The sequence below is a fragment of the Populus alba genome, chromosome 8 (genome assembly GCF_005239225.2).
Source record: "Populus alba chromosome 8, ASM523922v2, whole genome shotgun sequence".
NCBI classification, from domain to species: domain Eukaryota; kingdom Viridiplantae; phylum Streptophyta; class Magnoliopsida; order Malpighiales; family Salicaceae; genus Populus; species Populus alba.
Window position 1 is genome coordinate 9,523,644 of NC_133291.1, and position 20,088 is coordinate 9,543,731.

Here is a 20,088-nt window from a genome sequence, read left to right on the forward strand (position 1 = left end):
GCTTAATCATTAGTCTTCTTTTTAAAAAAAAAAAAAAAACACTTGCTTAGTTACTGCTCGAGTCCAGCAGCACCGGTGCTTCAGAGATGTCTGGCTCTTGTGATGTCAATTATTTTTTATTTTTTTTTGGAATTATTGTGGGGGTGATAAATGAGGTTTGCTTTAATTTTGATTAACGTATAAATTGATTTAAATATATATATTATTTAAAATAAAATAAAAAGTACAGCGAGGCCTGCTGTTCGTGGGCTAAGGATCTATTTATGATCGAGCTGGCGCTTTTTCCTTTGCGCACTCCTGCTGCCACAGTCTGCAGTTGATAAAAGGAAACATCTTTCTTTAAAGCTAGCGTGAAAATCTTTTACAATAAAGATTCAGCATCATATCAGTCAGTGGGAGATCGGCAACGCGGTGCGGAAAGTTAAAAATAAAAAAAATGTTAATTTAATTTTTTTCAATGCTTGTCTTACATGGTATAAAGCGAGTGCTAAATAAAATAAGAAAATATATATTTACACTATTTAAAATGCTATTTTATCATTGTAACTCTTCTTTAAAATAGCATCTACCTCGCTGATCTCCTCTTTGAGAAGCAATACGCCATTCCAAAAGGCATCTACTAGCTAACCAATCTAGTAGAAACCTTTATTTTATGCATAAAGAAGGAGATCATGCCTGTCCTGGCATCTGGGAAGGAAGCACAAACTGCGACGTTTTTGTGGCTAAGAGATTCCCTTATCATATGCACAAAGAGAGAAGAAAAAATAAAGATCATGCCTCGACTGGGCATCTGGGAAGGCAGAGCGAACTCGTACATGATATCAAGATCTTCACCTGATTGAGATGACACGAAACTGGAACACTCAGCTAATCTTAACTCGGCTTCTTAACAAATAAGATTTGAACTTTTCTAAATCTCTGAGGTGATGAAACGAAGACTTTTGAATCATAACAAAATCGTCTCAATTGAATGATTTTTTATTGGTAGTGGGGCCTGCTCACTCTGATTTTAGATTTCCTCTTCTTTTTTTCTAGTATTTTTAGTATTAGATTGAAAATTAAGTCATGGAGATGAATGCGCAATAGTTTAAGCTAGTTTTTTTTAATGTGGTATTATATTTTGATGATGAAATGATTATAAATTTAAATTTTATTTAAAAATATTATAAATGATGATTATCTAAAAAATAAGTGGTGAATAACAATTCTTTTATATTAAAAAATTAAAATTAAAAATAAATAAGCGTGTAAAAAAGAAAATATCAAAAAAAGGCTGAATTTCCTTTAATATCAGTGAAAACCATATTTTAATTTTTTTTTTTCGCTAGTATTTTGAATCTTTTTTAATGCATTTATCTCAAAAATAATTTTTTTAAAAATAAAAAAAAAATATTATTTTAATTCATTTTAGTACAAAAATCACTTTAAAAAATAACAAACCTAACTCCCAAACTCCACCTTAATCGCTTTCTTTAATAAAATATCTTCAACAGATCAAATATCACTCTTGATTTAAGTCGTTTTGTGTCCCTCTTGACCCAAATAAAAGTGTAGAGCACTAAAAACTTTTGGGTTCGCCCTTTGAGCAAAATAAAATATTTTACTTTTTAATTTTATTTTTAACTCAGGATTCATTGATGAATGCAAAAAACAGGCGACGTTCACTTGTTCTAGAAGAATTCTACGATGAATTGAAATTTTTTTACACAAAAGCATCCTCATTACTTTGTAATGAATAACATTACGTAATTATTAAGGTGTCCCACAAGATGTAATGAACTTGTTTTTTCGACAACAAAATTGAAGTGCAAGCCCAGCCCGGTGCTTGCTGATTTTTTGTATTTGATACATTGAAATGAAAGAGTAATAAAAAAATGAAAAACAAACTTTTTTTTGCTATTTAAACAACAAGGGATAACATTGTTCCTCAAAAGAAAATTACAAGGGTAATATTGAGTAATTTTAAACTATAGTGGTACAGTGGATCATTTATATATCTTTTGGGATTAAAAAGAAGTTTACCCAAAAAGTATATATATCATTTCTACGAGAAGTTGCCAATGATTCAATTTGCGAGACGCGGGTGCACCTTGTGCATGATGGTTGGCAGGCTAGAGCTCAAATTAGTTAAGGGATAAAATCTATCTATTATTTGCACCTTATATATATATATATATATATATATATATATATCACCAATTCATAAAAAAAGAAGCATATATACTGTAAATTCAGTCAAATAAATACCCGTATTTTTTAATTTCAACCAATTGAGTATAATTACGAAATTATTTAACAAGGGCGTTGGGTTGGGAGATGATATTAATAATGACTCATGTTGTGAAGAAAAATACTTAATTGGTGGAGATAAAATTTCAATTTTGAAAAATCACATTTGATTGACTGAAATTGAAAATACACGTGATTGACTGATCTATAAATATAAAAATGTATAGACAGTTTATGCCTTGTGGCTTGACAGTTCCTTACCATCAAACTCGTCATACAAAATAGAAGAGACCGCTGCATTAAACCACAGAGACAAAGGATTGAGTTCCTCAACATCCCTCTGCCTTCAGATTGGGCTTACCTAATTGAAAAATTGGGGCTACCGTACACATAATGGGCCCCCGGTGTGGGTTTCTTATCATCACTTTAAATATCCACGAGTGTATATCAAAATGAATTGGGTTAATCAAGAAGCTCCCTTTTTAACTTCATACTGGGCTTTCATTGGGCCCTTCTGCTCGGCCTTTAGCTTAGCAAATTGTGCTTGACTAACTAGAGTAGCAGAAGTGTCCGATTGCATATTAAATTACTCCTCGTATATCCTGGCTAAAATATCAAACCGAGAGCCCCTCTTCTTCTTCTTCTTTTCCTCTTTTTTTTTCACCCCTTCCCTTTTCTGACCAGTGGTATTCTCCCCAAATCCCTCCATTCGAGATCTCGCATCAATCTAGGACTAGGTTGAGCATGAATCTAAACCCCAAATTCGCCACCTCCATCCAATCCCGCCTTCCTGTCAGAGTTTCTGGTCACCACCCTAACATCAGCATCTGCAGCAGGCAATACCATCAGAATTGTCCATCTCACCCTTGGGATTGGCTTTGAAACATATCTTGGAAAACAAAAAACTTCTAAATTCAGTCACGTCAATAGAAAATTTAAGCTTGACAACGAACTATGAAATTAAACTGCTATAAGAATACATAATTTATTTGTTCTGCTCCCATAAAATAGTTTTACAGAACGTGCTAACATTATTAGGGATAAGTGGGTTCCCCTGAGGAAAAAAAAAAAAAAACAAAGAGAGAGATCTCAAATCTGCATGGGGTAAATGTTTAGCAAAGGCGCCTGCATAGTGTAACGCCATCACCGATGGAAATTTGTGAAATCTCCACGCGGGGATCAGAGCTCAGAAGTTTATTGAACTCCATTATGACTGTCCTGACCATCCTCAAAGGCTCTGGCACCTCATCATCTACTTCTTTTGCAACTAAGCCATACCATAACGTATTATCATAAGCAATAATCCCTCCAATCTTAACTAATTTCAATAATTGCTCGTGATAGTGCTTGTAGCTTGACTTGTCGGCATCAACGAACGCAAAGTCGAATTCTGGCTGCTTGTCCTGAAACAAATGCAAAGATAATCATAAAACTAGCACATCAGCAAAGATATTAAAGAAAGAAAGGATGAGAAGCCTACATTGCAGAGCATTTCGTTTAGAATTGGGGTGGCTTCTGATTGGATAAAATTTATTTTATCCTCCACGCCAGCCTTTTGAATGAATGGCAATCCAATTTCAAAAGCTTCTCGATGCTTGTCTATAGCTGTTACCTATAGGCACAAACTGGGCACTCTTAAAGACATGATCGCCAGTTCTCATCACAGAGAAAATAACTCAGTGCAGATATAACTACTGTTGAATACGTTGTTGAACATACCTCAAAAAATGAAAAAAAAAAAACAAGGATTATGGTTCTTAAGTAGATTGTATTATTGGTCATTTAATTAGTCGCAAAAATCAAGCATGAACGCCGTTGTGTATCTTAAAGCCAATTGTTGCTTTCTTCACATGTTAATAACCTACCTGGCCATCCTCGGGCAAGGCGAGTGCTGTGGAAAGGAGAGAGTAGCCTGTAAAAACACCAACCTCCAGTGTTCTCTTGGCATTCATTAATTTCAAAAGCATTGACAGGAAACGCCCTTCATCAACTGGCACAGACATCCCACTTCTGCAATGGAGATTTCAAAGGAAAAGGATTCAGTTCACAAGCCGCAGAGATGCATAATCAAAATAGAAAGAACCCCAGAAATACTTGATTATTATTGTTCACGTCTTTTTCGTGCCTTGGAATTCGTAACTTACTCAATTTCAAATCACTTGAACGTTTTTTTATGTAATTTTCTTGCTTGCACTTGTAACTCGTAGTGAGTCTAAATATTTGACTAGAAATAGGAAAAAAAGGAAATTATTTTCTTTTATGAAATTGCACCGACACTTACAAGCTGCCATATTTCTTAGCCGTTGCTTCTCGTAGCTCCTTGAGCTGTTCATGCTCCCCAGGATATGCACTAGTTTCGTATATATACTATATATTTATTCAGAAATTAAGAGAAATATTAGAACAAAGGAGCTTACACTCAAAATAAACAACTCTTACAAGCAGGTAGATCATGCGCATGTTTTATACTGAGCGATCAATATGAACATAATCAAATTAATGCAGAAAAGGTAAAATTGCAAAACATCAATTGAATTTTTTTTAGAAAAACAAAGTACAGTGCATGGAAGATTTGAAAACGAGTATTTATTTTATTGTTCTGAGCTGGTTAGGGGAGTGATAGTGATTATAGAAGAACTTAGCACGTATTATTATAAACACAGTGAGAGAGAAAAGAGAAAAGAGAAAAGAGAAAAGAGAAAAGAGGGAGACCTGTTTTAGAGCCTCGCTTTGGAGGATTCCTTTAGCAGGTAAAACGAAAGCCATTTTTGGCTTGGTTTCTTCAGCCTAGGGCTCAAGGGACTCCGACTTAGATCATCAGCTCGGTCTCCCTTGTTAGCTGTATGGATCAATTTAAAGAACAAACTCCGTGTGCTAATTGTTCAAAAGATTCCTTTTCTTTATCACTCAATCACTTCACCACCAGTGTGAGATGGTAGCTGGAACCGATAATTTTACGTTTCTTTATTGGTGTCTGTTAAAGTGATACCTTACTTTTTATATCTATAATTTATTTTTTAAATTGTTTTATATTTAAAAATATATTAGATTGATATTTTTCTTTAAATATTTTTTTACATGATATGTTAAAATAAAAAAACTCAATAAAACGCTCTCCAAACGTACTATTAGAAGAGACCATATGGGTATTTGTTTTTTAAATTGTTTTTTATTTAAAAATATTAAATTAATATTCTTAAATGTTTGTCAATAATTTTAACATAGTAATATCAAGAATAAAAAATAATTTAATAAAAATAATAATTTAATTAAAAATCTTTTAAAAATACGCTACACTACACGTTATCGAATACAAAAGCTATCCAAAAGTAAAATGCCCGCATGCTAAGAACATGTTCCAAAGTTGTAACAAGATCATATTCCAAAGTTCAAATCTGGATGAAAGTTCAAATTATTATTATTATTATTATTATTTTTGTTAAGGGAAGCATTATCTCTCTGTCTTTCCTTTATTTATTTGGAATATTTAGTAGTATGATAAATATATTTTTTAAAAGTATTTTTTAGTTAAAAATATATTAAAATAATATTTTTTTAAAAACAAAATTATTTTTAACTTCAATACCTAAAAACAATACAAATTCTTTTTTAAAAATAAATTTCAACAAAAAAATATACTCAACCACAATTTCAAACAAATAATTTCTATCATGTCACTCTCTCCCTCTCCCATGGTGTCGGTAGCAGGATATAAGAAAAAAAGGGATAAATTCTTTCTTATATATATGCGAAGCATAGGAGAAACAAAACAAAATAGCCTTGATCAATGACAAAGAGACACTGGCAGACAGATATAGCAGAGATCACGACGAAGACTATTCGAACACAACACAGCAGATGGCTTAGAGACTCAAACGAACATGATGGGCGCGGAACACTGGCAGAATTGCCGATCCACAGAACCTGCAACTTAGGTCGATGCCGTAATGGCCATCGACCAAAGAAACCATGACTATTAATCAACCCGCAACAGCATCAAACAACCGACCCGGATCTGCTTGAGATAAATTTTCAGTAAAGTCGCCTGCAAAATGTAACGCCATCACCAATGGAAACTTGAGAAATCTCCACACGGCGGTCGGAACTTAGCTGTTTATTGAATTCCTTGATATCCGTCGTGGAATTCTTCATACGCTCTGGCTCCCCATGCTCTTTTTTTGCAACGAAGCCAAACCACAACGTGCTGTCATAAACAACAACCCCTCCAATTCTAACCAGTTTCAGTAATTGCTCATGATAATTCTTGTAGATGTTGTTGGGATTTGCCTGGGAATAAATGTGCAACCTACCCTAAGAAGTAGGGTTATCATTTGTCAAATGGTAATTGCTTTCATCATTGACAAATATATCAACCCATGTGCAGCCATTATTGAGGAGCTGTCATTGAAACCAATAAATAGGCATTAAAAGAAAGAGCAAAGAGAGAGAGATTGTGAGAAATGTAGAGAGATAATGAGAGGAAGTGAAGGGCTGCAATGGCAGCAGCCTTGGACCTGTCAGCATCAACGATTGCAGAGTCAAATTCTGGCTGCTTGTTTGTCCTGAAATAAAAGTGAAAATTAGTTAAACTAGCCCATGAATTAGAAAAAAGAAAGAAAAGTTAAAAAGCTTGCCTTGGTGAGCATTTCACTTGAAACTGAGGTGGCATCTGATTGAATGAATTTAATTTTATCTTCCACTCCAGCCTTTTGAATGAATGGCAATCCAAATTCAAAAGCTTCTCGATTTGTGTCTATTGCTGTTATCTATAGCACAAACTATAATCACTCTAAAATATATATTAATACTCTCATCGTAATGAAGATTAGTGTATAACTAATTGTTACATTTGCATACGATGATCTTACCTCGAAAATAAAAGGATGTTATACTTTGGTTTTTGTTTTTTTTAGATTATATTTATTCTTCAATCAATGGCACAGATCAATCAAGCTTGAATGCAACGTAGAGCTGCCTACCTGGCCATCCTTAGGCAAGGCGAGTGCTGTGGAAAGAAGAGAGAATAGCCTGTGAAAGCACCAATCTCTAGTGTCCTGTTGGGATTCATGACTTTCAAAAGCATCGATAGGAACAGACATCTCACTTCTGCGATGAAAATTCAAAGAACAATCAAGGATACACTTCACAACCACTCTAATTCGTAAACGTACTTAAAATAAATAATAACCCTAGCTAATAAGTTGATTGTGATCAGTGTTCATGTGTTTTTCTTGATTTGGAATTCGTAGCCTGTATATATATTCATGTTTTCAGATCACTCGAATATTTCTTTAATCTAATTTTTTGCTTGCATTACAACTCGTAGCTTATTAACTCTCAATGTTAGACTAAAATATATAAAAAAAAACGATCAGGTTTTAATGAAATTTCACCCAGACTTATTACTTACAAGCTGCTATATTTCTTAGCTGTTGCTTCTCGTAGCTCCTTGAGGTGGTGTTCATGCTCTCCAGGAAAGGCACTAGTTTCATATATATACCATATATTTTTCAGTCATTGAGAGAAATATTATAGCAAAGAGGATTCCAAACAAAATAAATTACTCTTACAAGCAAGAAGATGACGAATCTCTTTCGAAAAAACATGTTTTACACTGATCGACCACCAACGTTGTGGCCAGCCGCCGGTCCTGTTTGATGATGAAGTTGAAATTTTTTCAAGAGAATTATAAGCCTTTCCATGTATGATTACTGGCTTTGCAATTGAGTTATTAAAGGTTCCTGAATTTCGGCCTTTCGAGTATCTATGAAACAAGTTTTTTTACAGGTTCAAAAAACTTTACGATGTTTAAATTAAGAACTAATGGAGATGGGGAACCTACGAGGCTGTATATGTTTCTGTAAGGAAGTTACAAGAGATGATGAGAGTTTGAAGGGAAGAATGTAAGCTCTCCTTGTTTATGTCTCCTAAGACCTAATCTGAGCCCATACCAAATGAATAGTGGGCTTAGGCAAGCCCTAACCAAACCCAGCAAGGTCATAATGAGTTTGGATTGGAGCCCACCCGTTTTAGCTAGCGGCCTTTGATAAAAGATTAATCACCGTTGAGTTAGGTTTAGCTCCCTAAAGTTTCTGTGCTCATGAGTCATGATGACACCAATACTTAAAGTAGCATCCAAAAGAGACGCCCCTCAAAGGAGCAATATATAAAATACTTTACCTCGTCTATATTATTATTTTTGTGCTAAGGAGATAGAATGGGTTAAGATTTTTAAATCATATGTGCAATTATTAAGATACTCTCTGGCACTTACACGTGTTTGAAAATATCAATGAATACATATTTTTCAATGTTTATCCTTATATGTCATTGCTTAAATATATTTGTTTTACTCAACACAATATATAATCAAACAATTTTGCGATTTTTATATAAGTGTTTTTTTTATATATATATATAAATCCTAATGATTTTTTTATATAATAATAATATTTGTTTTATCTTGTAATTCTCAAACAGTGTATTTGTTTTATACATCAATGTTAACATTAATTTTATATTTATAACTCAATATTATTAAAGAGTGTTTAAAAATTATAGCTATTATTTTTTAAGATATTTTTCCATTTAAAATGCAAACATTAACTAGACACGAACTCAGAACTATCTCACTGCAGACGAGCCCTGGGCCCCCAACCGTAGGACAGAAAACCTCCCCAAAACTTGTCAAGACAGACAAGAAGCGCGCTACAGAATCCTATCGGAATCCCCCACTCCGTACAACCATCCATATAATATTCCCTTCATACCCTTGCTGTCTTTGCCTTCTCATCCCCTGGAGTGGACTCGGGTCTCAGATAGATAGATTATATATATATATATCTTGACTTCTCCATCCAAAGAGAAGAGGAAGTCTTCTGCAGAACCCAACAAGAGTAAATCTGTTGGTGTTTTTCAGTAATGGTGAAATCAAGCGATAGTGGGGTGGCTCCTTTCTTGAAGAAATGCTATGAAATGGTAGGTGATGAGTCAACAAATTCGATAATCTCATGGAGCCAAACCAATGACAGCTTTGTCATATGGGACATGACTGAATTCTGTGTCCACTTGTTGCCCAAGTACTTCAAGCACAGCAATTCTTCCAGTTTTGTCAGACAGCTCAATATCTATGCAAGTTCTCTCTTATCTTTCTCTCTTGCTCTCTTTCGTTGTATTCTTTAATGGACTGCTTTTCTCTCGCTTGGTTCTTTCTTGTTTAGACTCTGTCATTGGATTTTAATTGTGGGGTTTTGATTGATTGATTGATTGATTCTAAGTGGATGTTGGAAATTTCTTGAATATAAAAAAAATAATTTGAAGACTATTTTCAGATTCCGGGTTAATTTCTCGTCGGTGACATGAAGAATCGTTTGATTTTTCAAAGCAGTGTGAACTTGTTACAAACGATAGTTTCTGTTCTATGTTGCATTTTGATCTTTGAATTGAAAGTAGATGATATTCTTGTATGTGTATTTCTAGATTGTTGAAATGCAATGTGAAATTGTCCGTTGCAACACCTTAGATTCTTAATAATGGTAAATAGTACCAAGATATAGTTTCTTAATTGCTATTAGCTTGCTGGTTCTTTGGTTGAAGACTGTCTTCCTAGAACATTGACATTCATCTACATAGAGGGAGGATAAAACTAAGGCTGTCCCCATGTGGCAGTGAAGCAATTCCAGTGATGTGTGGTCAATAAGATCGATAAAGATCTTACACATTGCTTGTTGCATGCCATCTATCCTGAAAGATAGCCGTCACAAATTTCATAGCCTGCCCTTTGTGTTTTTCCTGATACATTACTCATCATATGTTTTTTATGAAGGTCGTCCTTTACAAGCAATTCTTTTTGTGTTTTCTTTTTTCTTTCTCATGTGCTTGGGCGGGCATCCAGTGTTGGAGGAAATGATGCGATGGAAAAAACAGGAGCCAGTTAACTCCTCACCAGTTAGAATTTCAGTGTATAGACTCATTAACCTGAGTTATAAATGTCCAAGTGGCGATAGATTAAAGTTACGACTTAAGACTGATATTGTTACAGCTATCACCATTCCGTAGGTGTCCTCTGGGCATCTTTAAAGCAGCGATTTGGTGGCAAACTGTGCACATGTAAAAGAGGAATGATTCCATTTGATTGCTGTTCTTCCCACATAAATGCGTACCATTTCCCCTTTCTTGAGTACAAAATTGTGACAATTCTACTTCCATTTTCTTTGGGTTCAAATCTGACCAAGCTAAGAAACAAAGAGAGTGGACACAAAGGTTCAGAATTACATAGTTGCTAATTTGTTCTTTGAATGAATTATTTGAAAATGAATCTTGCTAAAATATTGTATTGCATTATCTTTTCATATGTAACAGTTATGCTTGTAAACCGATTTAAAATATGCTAACTAGCCTTCATCTGCTCCTGTGAGAATGAAAAAAATTAAACTTACGTTTCTACAGAAGTTTTTATCCAATCGATTTCATAACAATCTAGAACTATATGAAACAGGAAGTAAAGCAAAAATTGGCCAATATTCCCAGAGTTTTTCCTTGTTCATCCATCTTGTTTGATATTTGTAAGAAGTTAGGATATTTTTGGGCCTTTGGCCTTGTAAAATGGTTTCTGAAAATTTCTCTTTGAGGAATCATTGTGCATAACGTGTATAAGAAGCTTGAGGGTGTTTAGAAATTGTGTGTAACTTTGGGATATCATTTCTTGTGACAAAATTGTGCAGTGCAACCAATGTTTATGGTAGAGAATAGCGTAGTTCAGTTGCTATACATGTAAATCCTGCCCCCATCCTCCATCCTCCCGTGCCCCGTGGTGGGTGCATGTGCATGCGTTAAATCCAAAATAACATGCTTTATTCAAGAATTTAATAATTATGAACTTCTTTCAGGGATTTAGAAAGATCGATACAGATCACTGGGAATTTGCAAATGATGGATTTATCAGAGGGCAGAAACATTTGTTAAAGAATATCAGCAGGAGGAAAAATTCACAGGGCACAGACAATCGAAAATTAGTGCAGCAGCAGGACAACTCTGTTGAACACCATGAAAGCGTTGAAAATGCGGGTCTCTGGAAGGAAGTTGAGAACCTAAAGACAGGTAAAATTGCACTGACGCAGGAGTTGGTTAAGCTCAGCCAGCACCAGGAAACTGCAGACAATAAGTTGCTCCTTTTGAGGGATCGGCTTCAGGGAATGGAAAAGAATCAGCAGCAGATGCTTTCTTTCTTGGTGATGGCAATGCAAAAAAGCCCAGGGTTTCTAGCTCAGCTACTACACAAAAAGGAAAATAATTGGCGGATGGCTGAGCCAGGAAGCATCGTGGAACAGGTTGCAGATGATGCTGAGCCATTGTCTTCTGAGGGGATGATAGTAAGGTACCAGCCACCAGTGGATGGGACATTTGAGCTCATGCATGCACCACCAATTGGTCCAGAAAATCCACGAGAATCTAACCCATCTTCTGATGGGATGAAAGATTTTTTTTTGAGTTCAGAATTCACGGAGCTGCTTATGGATGAAAATTTGGGTTTTGAAAATCACGCCCCATTCGTTCTACCAGAATTAGCAGATGATGGTGCTTGGGAGCAGCTGCTTTTAGCCAATCCTTTTGTTGCAAACATTAAAGATTCCAAAACAGATTATGAAGAGCCCACTGATGCTGAAACTGATACAGGAACAGCAGTTCCAGGAACACAGCTGGACAGATCTCAAGATTTTGAAGATTTAATTGAACAAATGGAGAAGTACCATAACTTGGAAAACCAAGCTACTGATGAAGGCCCTCACTTCGAGAAGCCTCAGAACTTGGAAATTCTAACTAAGCAGATGGGTCTTTTGGCTTCTGAGACAAACCACTAACATACCGTACAATGGAAAACTACATAGAAAGTTACATGGATATTGGATGGATAATTTTAACTAGACAAAGTAAGTTGGTTCTCCCTAGCCTCTTCTTCTTCAGAATGCATTTCTTAAAAAAAAAAGAAGGTTATTTACAATACATGCCATTTTTATTACTTGAGATTGCATTGTCTTTCAAAGTATTTAAGATTGTCATGTTCATATCAGCAATGTCAATGTTTAATTCCTATATGCTGATTCCTCTTTATTTGTTCATTGACAGATTTGTGGCGCCGTGTTTTGTTCCATTGAAAATGACGCCATACATTATATATTGTAAACTTCAACAATGCTATACAGTCGATGCATATTGTTACCTAATAGAACGGTATTCTAAGATGATATAAGCATTCGATCATATATAAATATACAGGCATTGCCGCACTGATACGCGGAGCCATGTGTAGGTTGGTACTGTGATTGAGCCATCCTTTTGGTTATATATTGTAATCCAAATGAGTTTGCTTCATTTTTCATCGTACGTGATGATCCCAAAACACCATCGGCCTGTTAACGATGCTTCACAGATCCTGTCCATACAGAGGATATCCTAGCAAATCAAAACTCGTATTACTTGGCTAAAGTCTCACCGGCAAATGATGTGGTATATCAGGGTATAAGAATGGACATTGGGGTAGGAGTAATGGTTGTTTTTTGATGGAGCAACGAGGTTTGAATGTTAGGGAGAACAAGGGGCAAACGAGCATTTCCAAGATTTTGACGAAACAAGACACATCTCAGGCAGAGCTCGACTCCGATAACAAGAAGGATTTTTGGATGCATAAAGAAGCAACTCAATTGTGAGCAAAAACTTGCCAAAGCTAACAAGATATTGAAACAGATTCAAACATCTTAGGCAGGGGAAAAAACTGCTGCAATTATTTGAATTGTTGGGATTACATGATAGGAACTAGGAGAATTATGGGTGGACAATCTTAGCCATACCAAATGCTGTAACAAAGGGGCCCTTAGATTTAAGCCCCTAGAGAGGAGTATTGAGGTGGCGCCGCTTCCATCCTGCTAGCGTCTCACGGCTGCTGGATTTCCCGCCTTCCCTCCTTTCGCCGATTCCTTGGATTACTTCCTTCGAGGCGCGCGTGAGGGTCGAATATGAGACTAGCCCGATATTAGCATTTTAATTAATGCAAAAAGAAACGAACACCAAGCAAGCGGTGACCAACAATATCAACTTTTATTTCAGAAAGAATTATTACATGGATGAGCTGACCTCCCAGAGCCACTGCTCCAGAACTAGCTAGCAAAGGCACCGTGAATAGATGATAATCAAATCCTAATATCAAAATGTATGGATTAGCCATAGCATTATACAGACAGCGGATACAATCTTATGTTTTGAACCTAGTTGTTAAGAAAATATAAAGGGTCCTTTACATGAGAAGCAAAGATGGAAGAAACAAAACAATCGGTGGTGCTCGTACATAAATCACTCTTTCTAATTATGTGATAATAGATAAATATACAGCCAGCACATTTTCCCTAATCCAAAGAAAAAGCGCCACCACAATACCTGCATATATCACAAATAAATAAATACCACAGAAAAATCTGAAATTTAGAAACAGGTGAAATAAATCTGCAAAACATCAGCTAATAAATAAAGATAAATCTATTATCCAACTATGTTCTTCCTGACATAGAAAAGGAAAGGGAAAGTCAATTATTTAGCCAAGGATAGATGGTTAAACATTAAGAGCATGTATGAACAGAACTGCTACTATTTAGCCAGAGGATAGATTCAGTATATCAAGTCAAGTTGTGAGACATTAATTGGACTCCAAACTAGTCCACAATACTACTTCTTTCAACATTTATTTTTAATTTTTAGTGTTTTGCTTTGGTCCTCAAAGTTATATAGTGAAAAAGGAAAACACTAACGATGGTAAGCTGGGAGTTATAAGCTCATCAGACTAGTTCCAGTGCTAAAGGTGATGTTGAGAAAAAATATAAATGATGATGATAATGCAATCACTTTAAAAAATGGGCTACCTGTCGCTGAACCTCTCAAAGGCATCAGAAGCATAAAGAAGTGTTTCATTGGCCCTTTCCAGAACCATATAAAGCTCCTTCCCTCTAGTAGTACGAGCAATAACCCAAGCATTGTTTTTCGCTCTAATGCATATTTCCAAATCTTTGTCACGATCTGCATTATCCCATTTTGATCTACTCTTCTCCAAATCTACCTCTTCTCTAAGCTTACTCATGGCAAGCAACGATTCCTGTGATAATACAACATGAAAAAAAAATTCAACATCAACAGCTCCCTCAATTAATAAAACAATGTCAAACTTCTAAATAAAGCCACCAAGTGCCACGACTTAGCATTCTTTTGATTGACCAACCAAAGTTTGAAGACAGATATCTCATATATGATTAATGTTGTGTAAGGAACTAGAAGTAACTCTCAATTGGCATTAAGCACTATTAGTTAACCGTTGACTTGACATACTATCCAGTTAACATTATTAATTTCAGTTAGTTTTAAGCTATTAGCTCAGATCTGATTCTATCAAGATATTCACCAATTCGTTTTTCATTTCTTTGGTTTATTTTTCTTGGTTCTGCTTCTGTACTACTCCAATAAGATATGAAGTTTTTAAAAACAAGGTCTGTAGCTATGGGACAGATACAACTTTACTATATGAGCAGAAACACTGCAGGGCAATGCAGATACTACTGCTACTAGCTTCAGGCAGACAATTACTTGACAACTTGATTTGCTCATCTTTTCGTTTTTCACTTATTTGATTAATTGGGATATTGACCAGAGACTCAAACGATCCCAGCTTATTCATCTGTTTACCAGTCAGAAATGCAAGTGGTAAAAAAAACAAATCCTGCTGCACAACCCATATACAAAAAAACAATTCACAATAATATATTTTCTGCTTGAACCCAGACATTGGACATTGGACATGTTGAGCATGTTATTTGTCAGTGTTCAGCCTTTTGACAACAATGAAGCCTTAATCCCAAGATTATAGCAATATTAGATAGCCAGTATTATCCTTCATATAAATAAGCCCAGCCTACATGCAGAGACATCAATCAACTAAGTGCATCAAAATTTACTCATTCTTGAATTCATTGAACAACACAATACTCTTTTTTAGAGTAATCAGCCTTCTGTTATGCACATTTTGGTACACACTGTTCCGCCTTTAAAACCTAGGCACCAAAGTTTCACATGTTTGCTTTATCACTATAATGGTACCTCAAAAGGCAAGTAGTTAAAAATCGAGCAGAGTAAGTTGACATGTCCAGCTCATGCAAACCAGATAAGTACTATTCAATGAAGGTAAAACAAAGGGTTCTTTACCTTTGCTAGGGTTGTGACTTTCGCTGGAGGAGAAGCCCTGGATACATTTCTATCATCATCAATGAGTAGATAACGGTACCCACTGACATGATAAGCATTCTCACCACCCCATCCTTTTGATAGTTTCTCTTCAACTTTTAAAATCTTAAGTGATGCCTGCACATTCAGCAAGAAATAATATGACATTTTGTAAATGCATATGATATAACTCCAAAACATCAATGTCATTTTTCAATGAGAAGGCTAAAATTGAGAGCATTAAGTAGAATTTCAATCAAACCCAGCAGGAGATCCTGACACTTGAAACAAAATTTCATGCAAGCTCAAATAAAATGTGAGGACAGTAATAAAAGCATAAACAATGAACAAATTAGAGTGAATGAGAAGGATTCCACATGACCGTCAACTATTTCATTAAGTGAGAGCTTAGAAAAGGTGCTATACTAAAATCAAGTGTTAGTTCACCAACATCATCCAACGGGATTTGAGCAACAATATTTGTGATTAAAATTAACCAGAACATAGTAGATATTTTTGTTTCAGCTCTTGGAGGGGTATGAGGCAGACATTCTTTCTTCTTTCTCGATATAATGCCAACATCCCAGTAAGTTACTAACAAATTGACTCTTCTAAGTCTTTTCAGAATATTTTCAACATGATTTTCAGCATCAAGACACACAAGCATCAAGTTCTTTCTCAAACTGAGGTCACTTGGGGTCTTGGGCATATTGAGCTAAGGCTTGGTTGTGGGTGGTGAATCCTCTATAAATCAGTGCTTCTGTGGCATTCATTTCAACAGATGTGATGAACAAATGCAATGAAATGAAACTAGCAGGATATTTGTATATTATGTTTGCAAGACCCTCTGTGTAGTAGGACGAGTAATTTTCCACAGAAATCACATGCATAGGGAAAACACCCTCAATTCTCACTTATTACACATTTTAGTTTCCAGCTAAGACAGGATATTTGCATGATAGAACACCAAGCACTCCTATTCAAATTATGGCACCTACACAATTGCTACATAAAAGAATAGGAAAAAAATGTTATGCATCTATGCACAGCAGACTCAAACAGTTCTTTCTCCTGTATTAAAAGAACATGTTTCCTGCACATTTACAGTTAAATTGATACTCATGTAGTGTCTTCACAAAATAATTTTGTTCCTCCGATTTCACAAAATTGTGCAACATAAGCCTATTCTCAGATGTGATATGAGCAGCAAGAACGAATGAAACAACTCTTGTTAATCACATTGTAAAGCAACTTTTGGTTATGTGCACCACTAAACCTTCGCACATAAAACAGAATGAGATGAGATCTGTAGAATCTATGCATTTGTTTGTTGAGCATGTAGCAGATAAGAATAATCTATGGCAACAGATATAGTTACATGGACAAAACCATATTATACAAACTGCTGACATTCTCTACCTGCTAAAAACCTATCAGGATTGGTGAAGTGCAACATACAAACAAAATGAAAAATAATGATGACAGGAGAAAATAGACAGAAGAAGATCAATAGCAATAACACAATTCAATTACTATGTAGTCACTTACATTTTCAAGAACCTGCTGCTTGACCAGGGAGACGCCTTGCTCCCCATTAAGAATGGAGGACAAAGGAACCAGGAGGATTAAGGTAAGGCTTTTATACTGGTAAGCACAGAGATACATTCTTTCCCCGGTCTGCTGAAGCCAAATTGTTGGGGTGGAAGGAATCAAACTACCAGTCTCCGTTCCCCAAATATCAGTGACCAGAAAACCATCCTTCCCTTTAGACCACCTGTTGTGCTGTAAGGGCCTTTTAACATGATAACTGTTATCTTGACTAGGAGAAGTAGCATGCAATTGATGGAATTGATCAGAAACAGAGACAGTGGCAAAGGTAGGCCCTACAGCAACATGAGAAGGAGTACTTCCTCTGCGTAGATAGGACCATGAACTTACTCCAGGTGACAAAGCACGAGGTGACAACCTTTGAACTGCATACGCAAATAAATTTATGGTGTCATCCTGGCAAAAACGTGATGAAGGTTGTCAGCATTTGATCAAAATCATCATCAGAATTCTGTCACTGAAATTTATTTAATTCTTGAAAACCACATGAGGTTTGAAGAGTATAAATAGCAGCATGTAGTATAAATTAAGAGGCTAGAAAGATCAAATGGGCCTTGGAGATTAAACCATACAGGTGAAAGCGTCGTGGACACAAGCAAGTCTTGAAACAAGATCAGTGAGTAGCAATGCGTGGCCCCAGCACCAGACTCTAGTACCCTCACAAGTGACTGCCAATATGAGAGGATTTCATCAGAGTTCATACCGCAAACATCATTCAACAGAGAGGCCAACAATGATGTGTTTCTCAACCTATCAAGTAATGGAGGGGTTGGAAGCATAAAGGCACGCTTGATTCTAAAGTTTACTCAATACTTGTTGGGTATGCACGTCTACATGTGCTAAACATTTGTCACCCCTAGAACCTTGGATCTGCACGAACAATGACAAATATCGCAAATGTATTTTTTTTCAGAATAAAGAAAAGGCTCGATTAAATATTTGAACACATGTTTATTATACTTCGAAATTGTCATGATTTTGATACACAAACAACACTTATTCCCCCTTATTAAGTAAGTGTAGCTTTACTTGAACTTCTCACAAATAAAAGTCGAACGGTCAGAAACATGAAAATTGTAATATCCTGCTGTATTCTGATGTTTTCATGACAGAAAGTTCCAGTTTGAAGCATATAATTAAATAAGGGTAGAGCAAACAGAAAGCGATACACATAGAACGAACAGTGGAACTACCATGGACACTTGCAACAAAAAGCAGATAGAGAGGAAAGCGTTGGTACTAGTTAGTGTTATATGTAAAATACAATAGGGAAACAGCTGATCACAGCATTTTCTATGACGAGGTTTGATCTATTTTTATACACGGCTACAATAGCATGTTAGATCCCACTAGGTCAAAGCGCATTTGTGGAAAAATGTCAAGGAGATTCATGTTTATGATCGCCTGAAAGTATTTGTAGAGACAAACCTGAACCTCAATAGCTGCCTCCCTCCCGACAGTCAGCATCTGTACAGTTCCACATTCCTTCAAACAATCACGAAATGATGGTAATTGAATTTTCTTCCCAACAAGGAAATCTGTCCCAAAGATAAAAGTTACATGTAAGGTATGAGATACGGCAACTTCAGCAATACTTTGGTAGCTCAAATCCAATGGAAGCCTTTTGAAACAGCAACTTTAGCATTTACCCCAGCAGCAATAATCCAATGGAGACCGCTTTTGACATGCTGACAATTAGTGACTTACAATGAAATATTTTTCACCCAACCACAATTAAAAAAAGAAAAAAACAAAAGTTGGATCTACTGCAATTCCAGCCAACACAATAGCACAGTGCCTTACCACTTAGATAATCCATGAAAAAAGGGTAGAGATGAGCTCGAATCTGTCCTCCACTAGGATCTTTCTCAAGCATTTCTCTTACAGGTCCATAAAACATCATAAAAAGAGAATGAATTTCCTTGAGAACTTCTCGTAATGCCTCGACCCGCCATATTGCTTCTGCTTCCTTACTTTTCTCCACTACCTACAGCAAGGTTAGGCACCCAAGTGAAGTGATTAAGCAAAATGCATTCAAACATGAAAACAACCCATGTTTTTAGAGAACAACCCATGATTGCACAGACCATGACCATCCAGATATCGGGTTCTGCCTCGTAAAAAACATGAGAATGCCTCTCTGCTTCTATCACCTCACAAGCTGCCTCTGGAGAGAAAATTCTGCATAATAATTCTTGATGAGCTATCTATTTATTGTAATTGATGAGATTTTTAGTCTGCCTCTAGAGGGAAGCGGGCGTAATTAATTAGTAAGAAACCTAACCTGGTAAAAGTGATGAGTCCTTCACTGAGTCCGATGACAGAGAGTTGGGTTGAAAAGGGTAAATCAGCAGGAAAGAAGAACAAGATCTTGTCTAGTTCCTGCCCTTCTTGCTGTCCTCTTCTCAAATCAAATATGCACAATTCCATCCCTTCGCTTCCTCCGCTGTTTGCCGATGCCATTCCCATTAGTTTCTTTCTAATACACTACTCAACTCACTGCCTTTTGCTTGCCTTAGGTTGGGACGAATCATATGGGATTTTAATATTGATTTTTTCTCTGAATTCATCAAATTAACAAGTACAAATTTCGAATGGTAGATTGGTAGGTGAAGGTATACTTTTTTTAGTAAACCACAATTTAGTCCCTGTATCTTTGTCAAACAGATTATTGATCCCTTTAGTCCCCAAAGTTTCATTCCCACTTATAATTACTCTCTGTGCGGATTCTCCATTACTCTGATCCCAGGATGCACCTTCTCCTAATCAAATGTTTCAATTCTCCCATGTTATAATCCTTTTCTTTTCTTTATCTTGGCCATGAGAGTTGCTTGAAGCTAGCGTGTTGTTTTAACAAATTTAGCAATCAAAACATGTCATAATCTATGCTAAAAGTTTAGCAATCTAAGAGCATAAAAGTCCATACGTAGATGTTGATTTACAAAATATTTTAAAAATATATTAAAATAATACTTTAAAAATATATATTTTTGA

At 35.8% G+C, this 20,088-nt stretch overlaps 3 protein-coding genes and 1 long non-coding RNA gene across 6 annotated transcripts; 1 reads left to right on the top strand and 3 right to left on the bottom strand.

Moving 5' to 3' along the window:
- Positions 1 to 3,163: 3,163 nt before the first annotated feature.
- On the bottom strand, positions 3,164 to 5,165 carry LOC118054411 (caffeoyl-CoA O-methyltransferase). The gene is made up of 5 exons (XM_035065986.2): positions 4,942 to 5,165; positions 4,511 to 4,596; positions 4,095 to 4,239; positions 3,710 to 3,841; positions 3,164 to 3,632 (listed from the first exon to the last, which is right to left on the bottom strand). The coding sequence occupies exons 1-5, from the start codon at positions 4,993 to 4,995 to the stop codon at positions 3,342 to 3,344; spliced, it is 708 nt and encodes a 235-aa protein (XP_034921877.1). The 5' UTR covers positions 4,996 to 5,165; the 3' UTR covers positions 3,164 to 3,341.
- Positions 5,166 to 5,941: 776 nt separating this feature from the next.
- LOC118054420 (uncharacterized) lies at positions 5,942 to 8,130 on the bottom strand. 2 transcript variants are annotated; one of them, XR_012170641.1, is made up of 5 exons: positions 7,800 to 8,130; positions 7,640 to 7,711; positions 7,209 to 7,335; positions 6,864 to 6,995; positions 5,942 to 6,791 (listed from the first exon to the last, which is right to left on the bottom strand). It is a non-coding gene; the product is annotated as an uncharacterized lncRNA (long non-coding RNA). The 2 variants fall into 2 exon arrangements; XR_012170640.1 differs by having other exon boundaries at positions 7,640 to 8,130.
- Positions 8,131 to 8,848: 718 nt separating this feature from the next.
- LOC118054431 (heat stress transcription factor A-8) lies at positions 8,849 to 12,573 on the top strand. Its single transcript, XM_035066027.2, has 3 exons — positions 8,849 to 9,360; positions 11,118 to 12,158; positions 12,355 to 12,573. The coding sequence occupies exons 1-2, from the start codon at positions 9,151 to 9,153 to the stop codon at positions 12,087 to 12,089; spliced, it is 1,182 nt and encodes a 393-aa protein (XP_034921918.1). The 5' UTR covers positions 8,849 to 9,150; the 3' UTR covers positions 12,090 to 12,158; positions 12,355 to 12,573.
- Positions 12,574 to 13,304: 731 nt separating this feature from the next.
- Positions 13,305 to 19,855, bottom strand: LOC118054421 (vacuolar fusion protein CCZ1 homolog B). 2 transcript variants are annotated; one of them, XM_035066007.2, is made up of 10 exons: positions 19,379 to 19,855; positions 19,182 to 19,275; positions 18,898 to 19,081; positions 18,744 to 18,782; positions 18,523 to 18,632; positions 17,667 to 17,762; positions 17,035 to 17,490; positions 15,469 to 15,624; positions 14,139 to 14,368; positions 13,305 to 13,659 (listed from the first exon to the last, which is right to left on the bottom strand). In XM_035066007.2, exons 1-10 carry the CDS (start codon positions 19,561 to 19,563, stop codon positions 13,629 to 13,631), a joined length of 1,581 nt encoding a protein of 526 aa, XP_034921898.1. In that variant the 5' UTR covers positions 19,564 to 19,855; the 3' UTR covers positions 13,305 to 13,628. The 2 variants fall into 2 exon arrangements, with proteins under 2 accessions (XP_034921898.1, XP_034921905.1); XM_035066014.2 differs by lacking the exon at positions 18,744 to 18,782 and having other exon boundaries at positions 19,379 to 19,849.
- Positions 19,856 to 20,088: the final 233 nt, after the last annotated feature.

Coding starts and splice junctions, on each gene's coding strand:
- LOC118054411 (XM_035065986.2), bottom strand. CDS start 4,995: ATGGCTTTCGTTTTACCTGCTAAAGGAATCCTCCAAAGCGAGGCTCTA. Junction 4,597..4,941: donor AAAGCGAGGCTCTAAAACAG/GTCTCCCTCTTT, acceptor ATAAATATATAG/TATATATACGAAACTAGTGC. Junction 3,842..4,094: donor CCTTGCCCGAGGATGGCCAG/GTAGGTTATTAA, acceptor TTGTGCCTATAG/GTAACAGCTATAGACAAGCA.
- LOC118054421 (XM_035066007.2), bottom strand. CDS start 19,563: ATGGGAATGGCATCGGCAAACAGCGGAGGAAGCGAAGGGATGGAATTG. Junction 14,369..15,468: donor AAGTCACAACCCTAGCAAAG/GTAAAGAACCCT, acceptor GTATTATCACAG/GAATCGTTGCTTGCCATGAG. Junction 13,660..14,138: donor TTTGAGAGGTTCAGCGACAG/GTAGCCCATTTT, acceptor TGATATATGCAG/GTATTGTGGTGGCGCTTTTT.
- LOC118054431 (XM_035066027.2), top strand. CDS start 9,151: ATGGTGAAATCAAGCGATAGTGGGGTGGCTCCTTTCTTGAAGAAATGC. Junction 9,361..11,117: donor TCAGACAGCTCAATATCTAT/GCAAGTTCTCTC, acceptor AACTTCTTTCAG/GGATTTAGAAAGATCGATAC.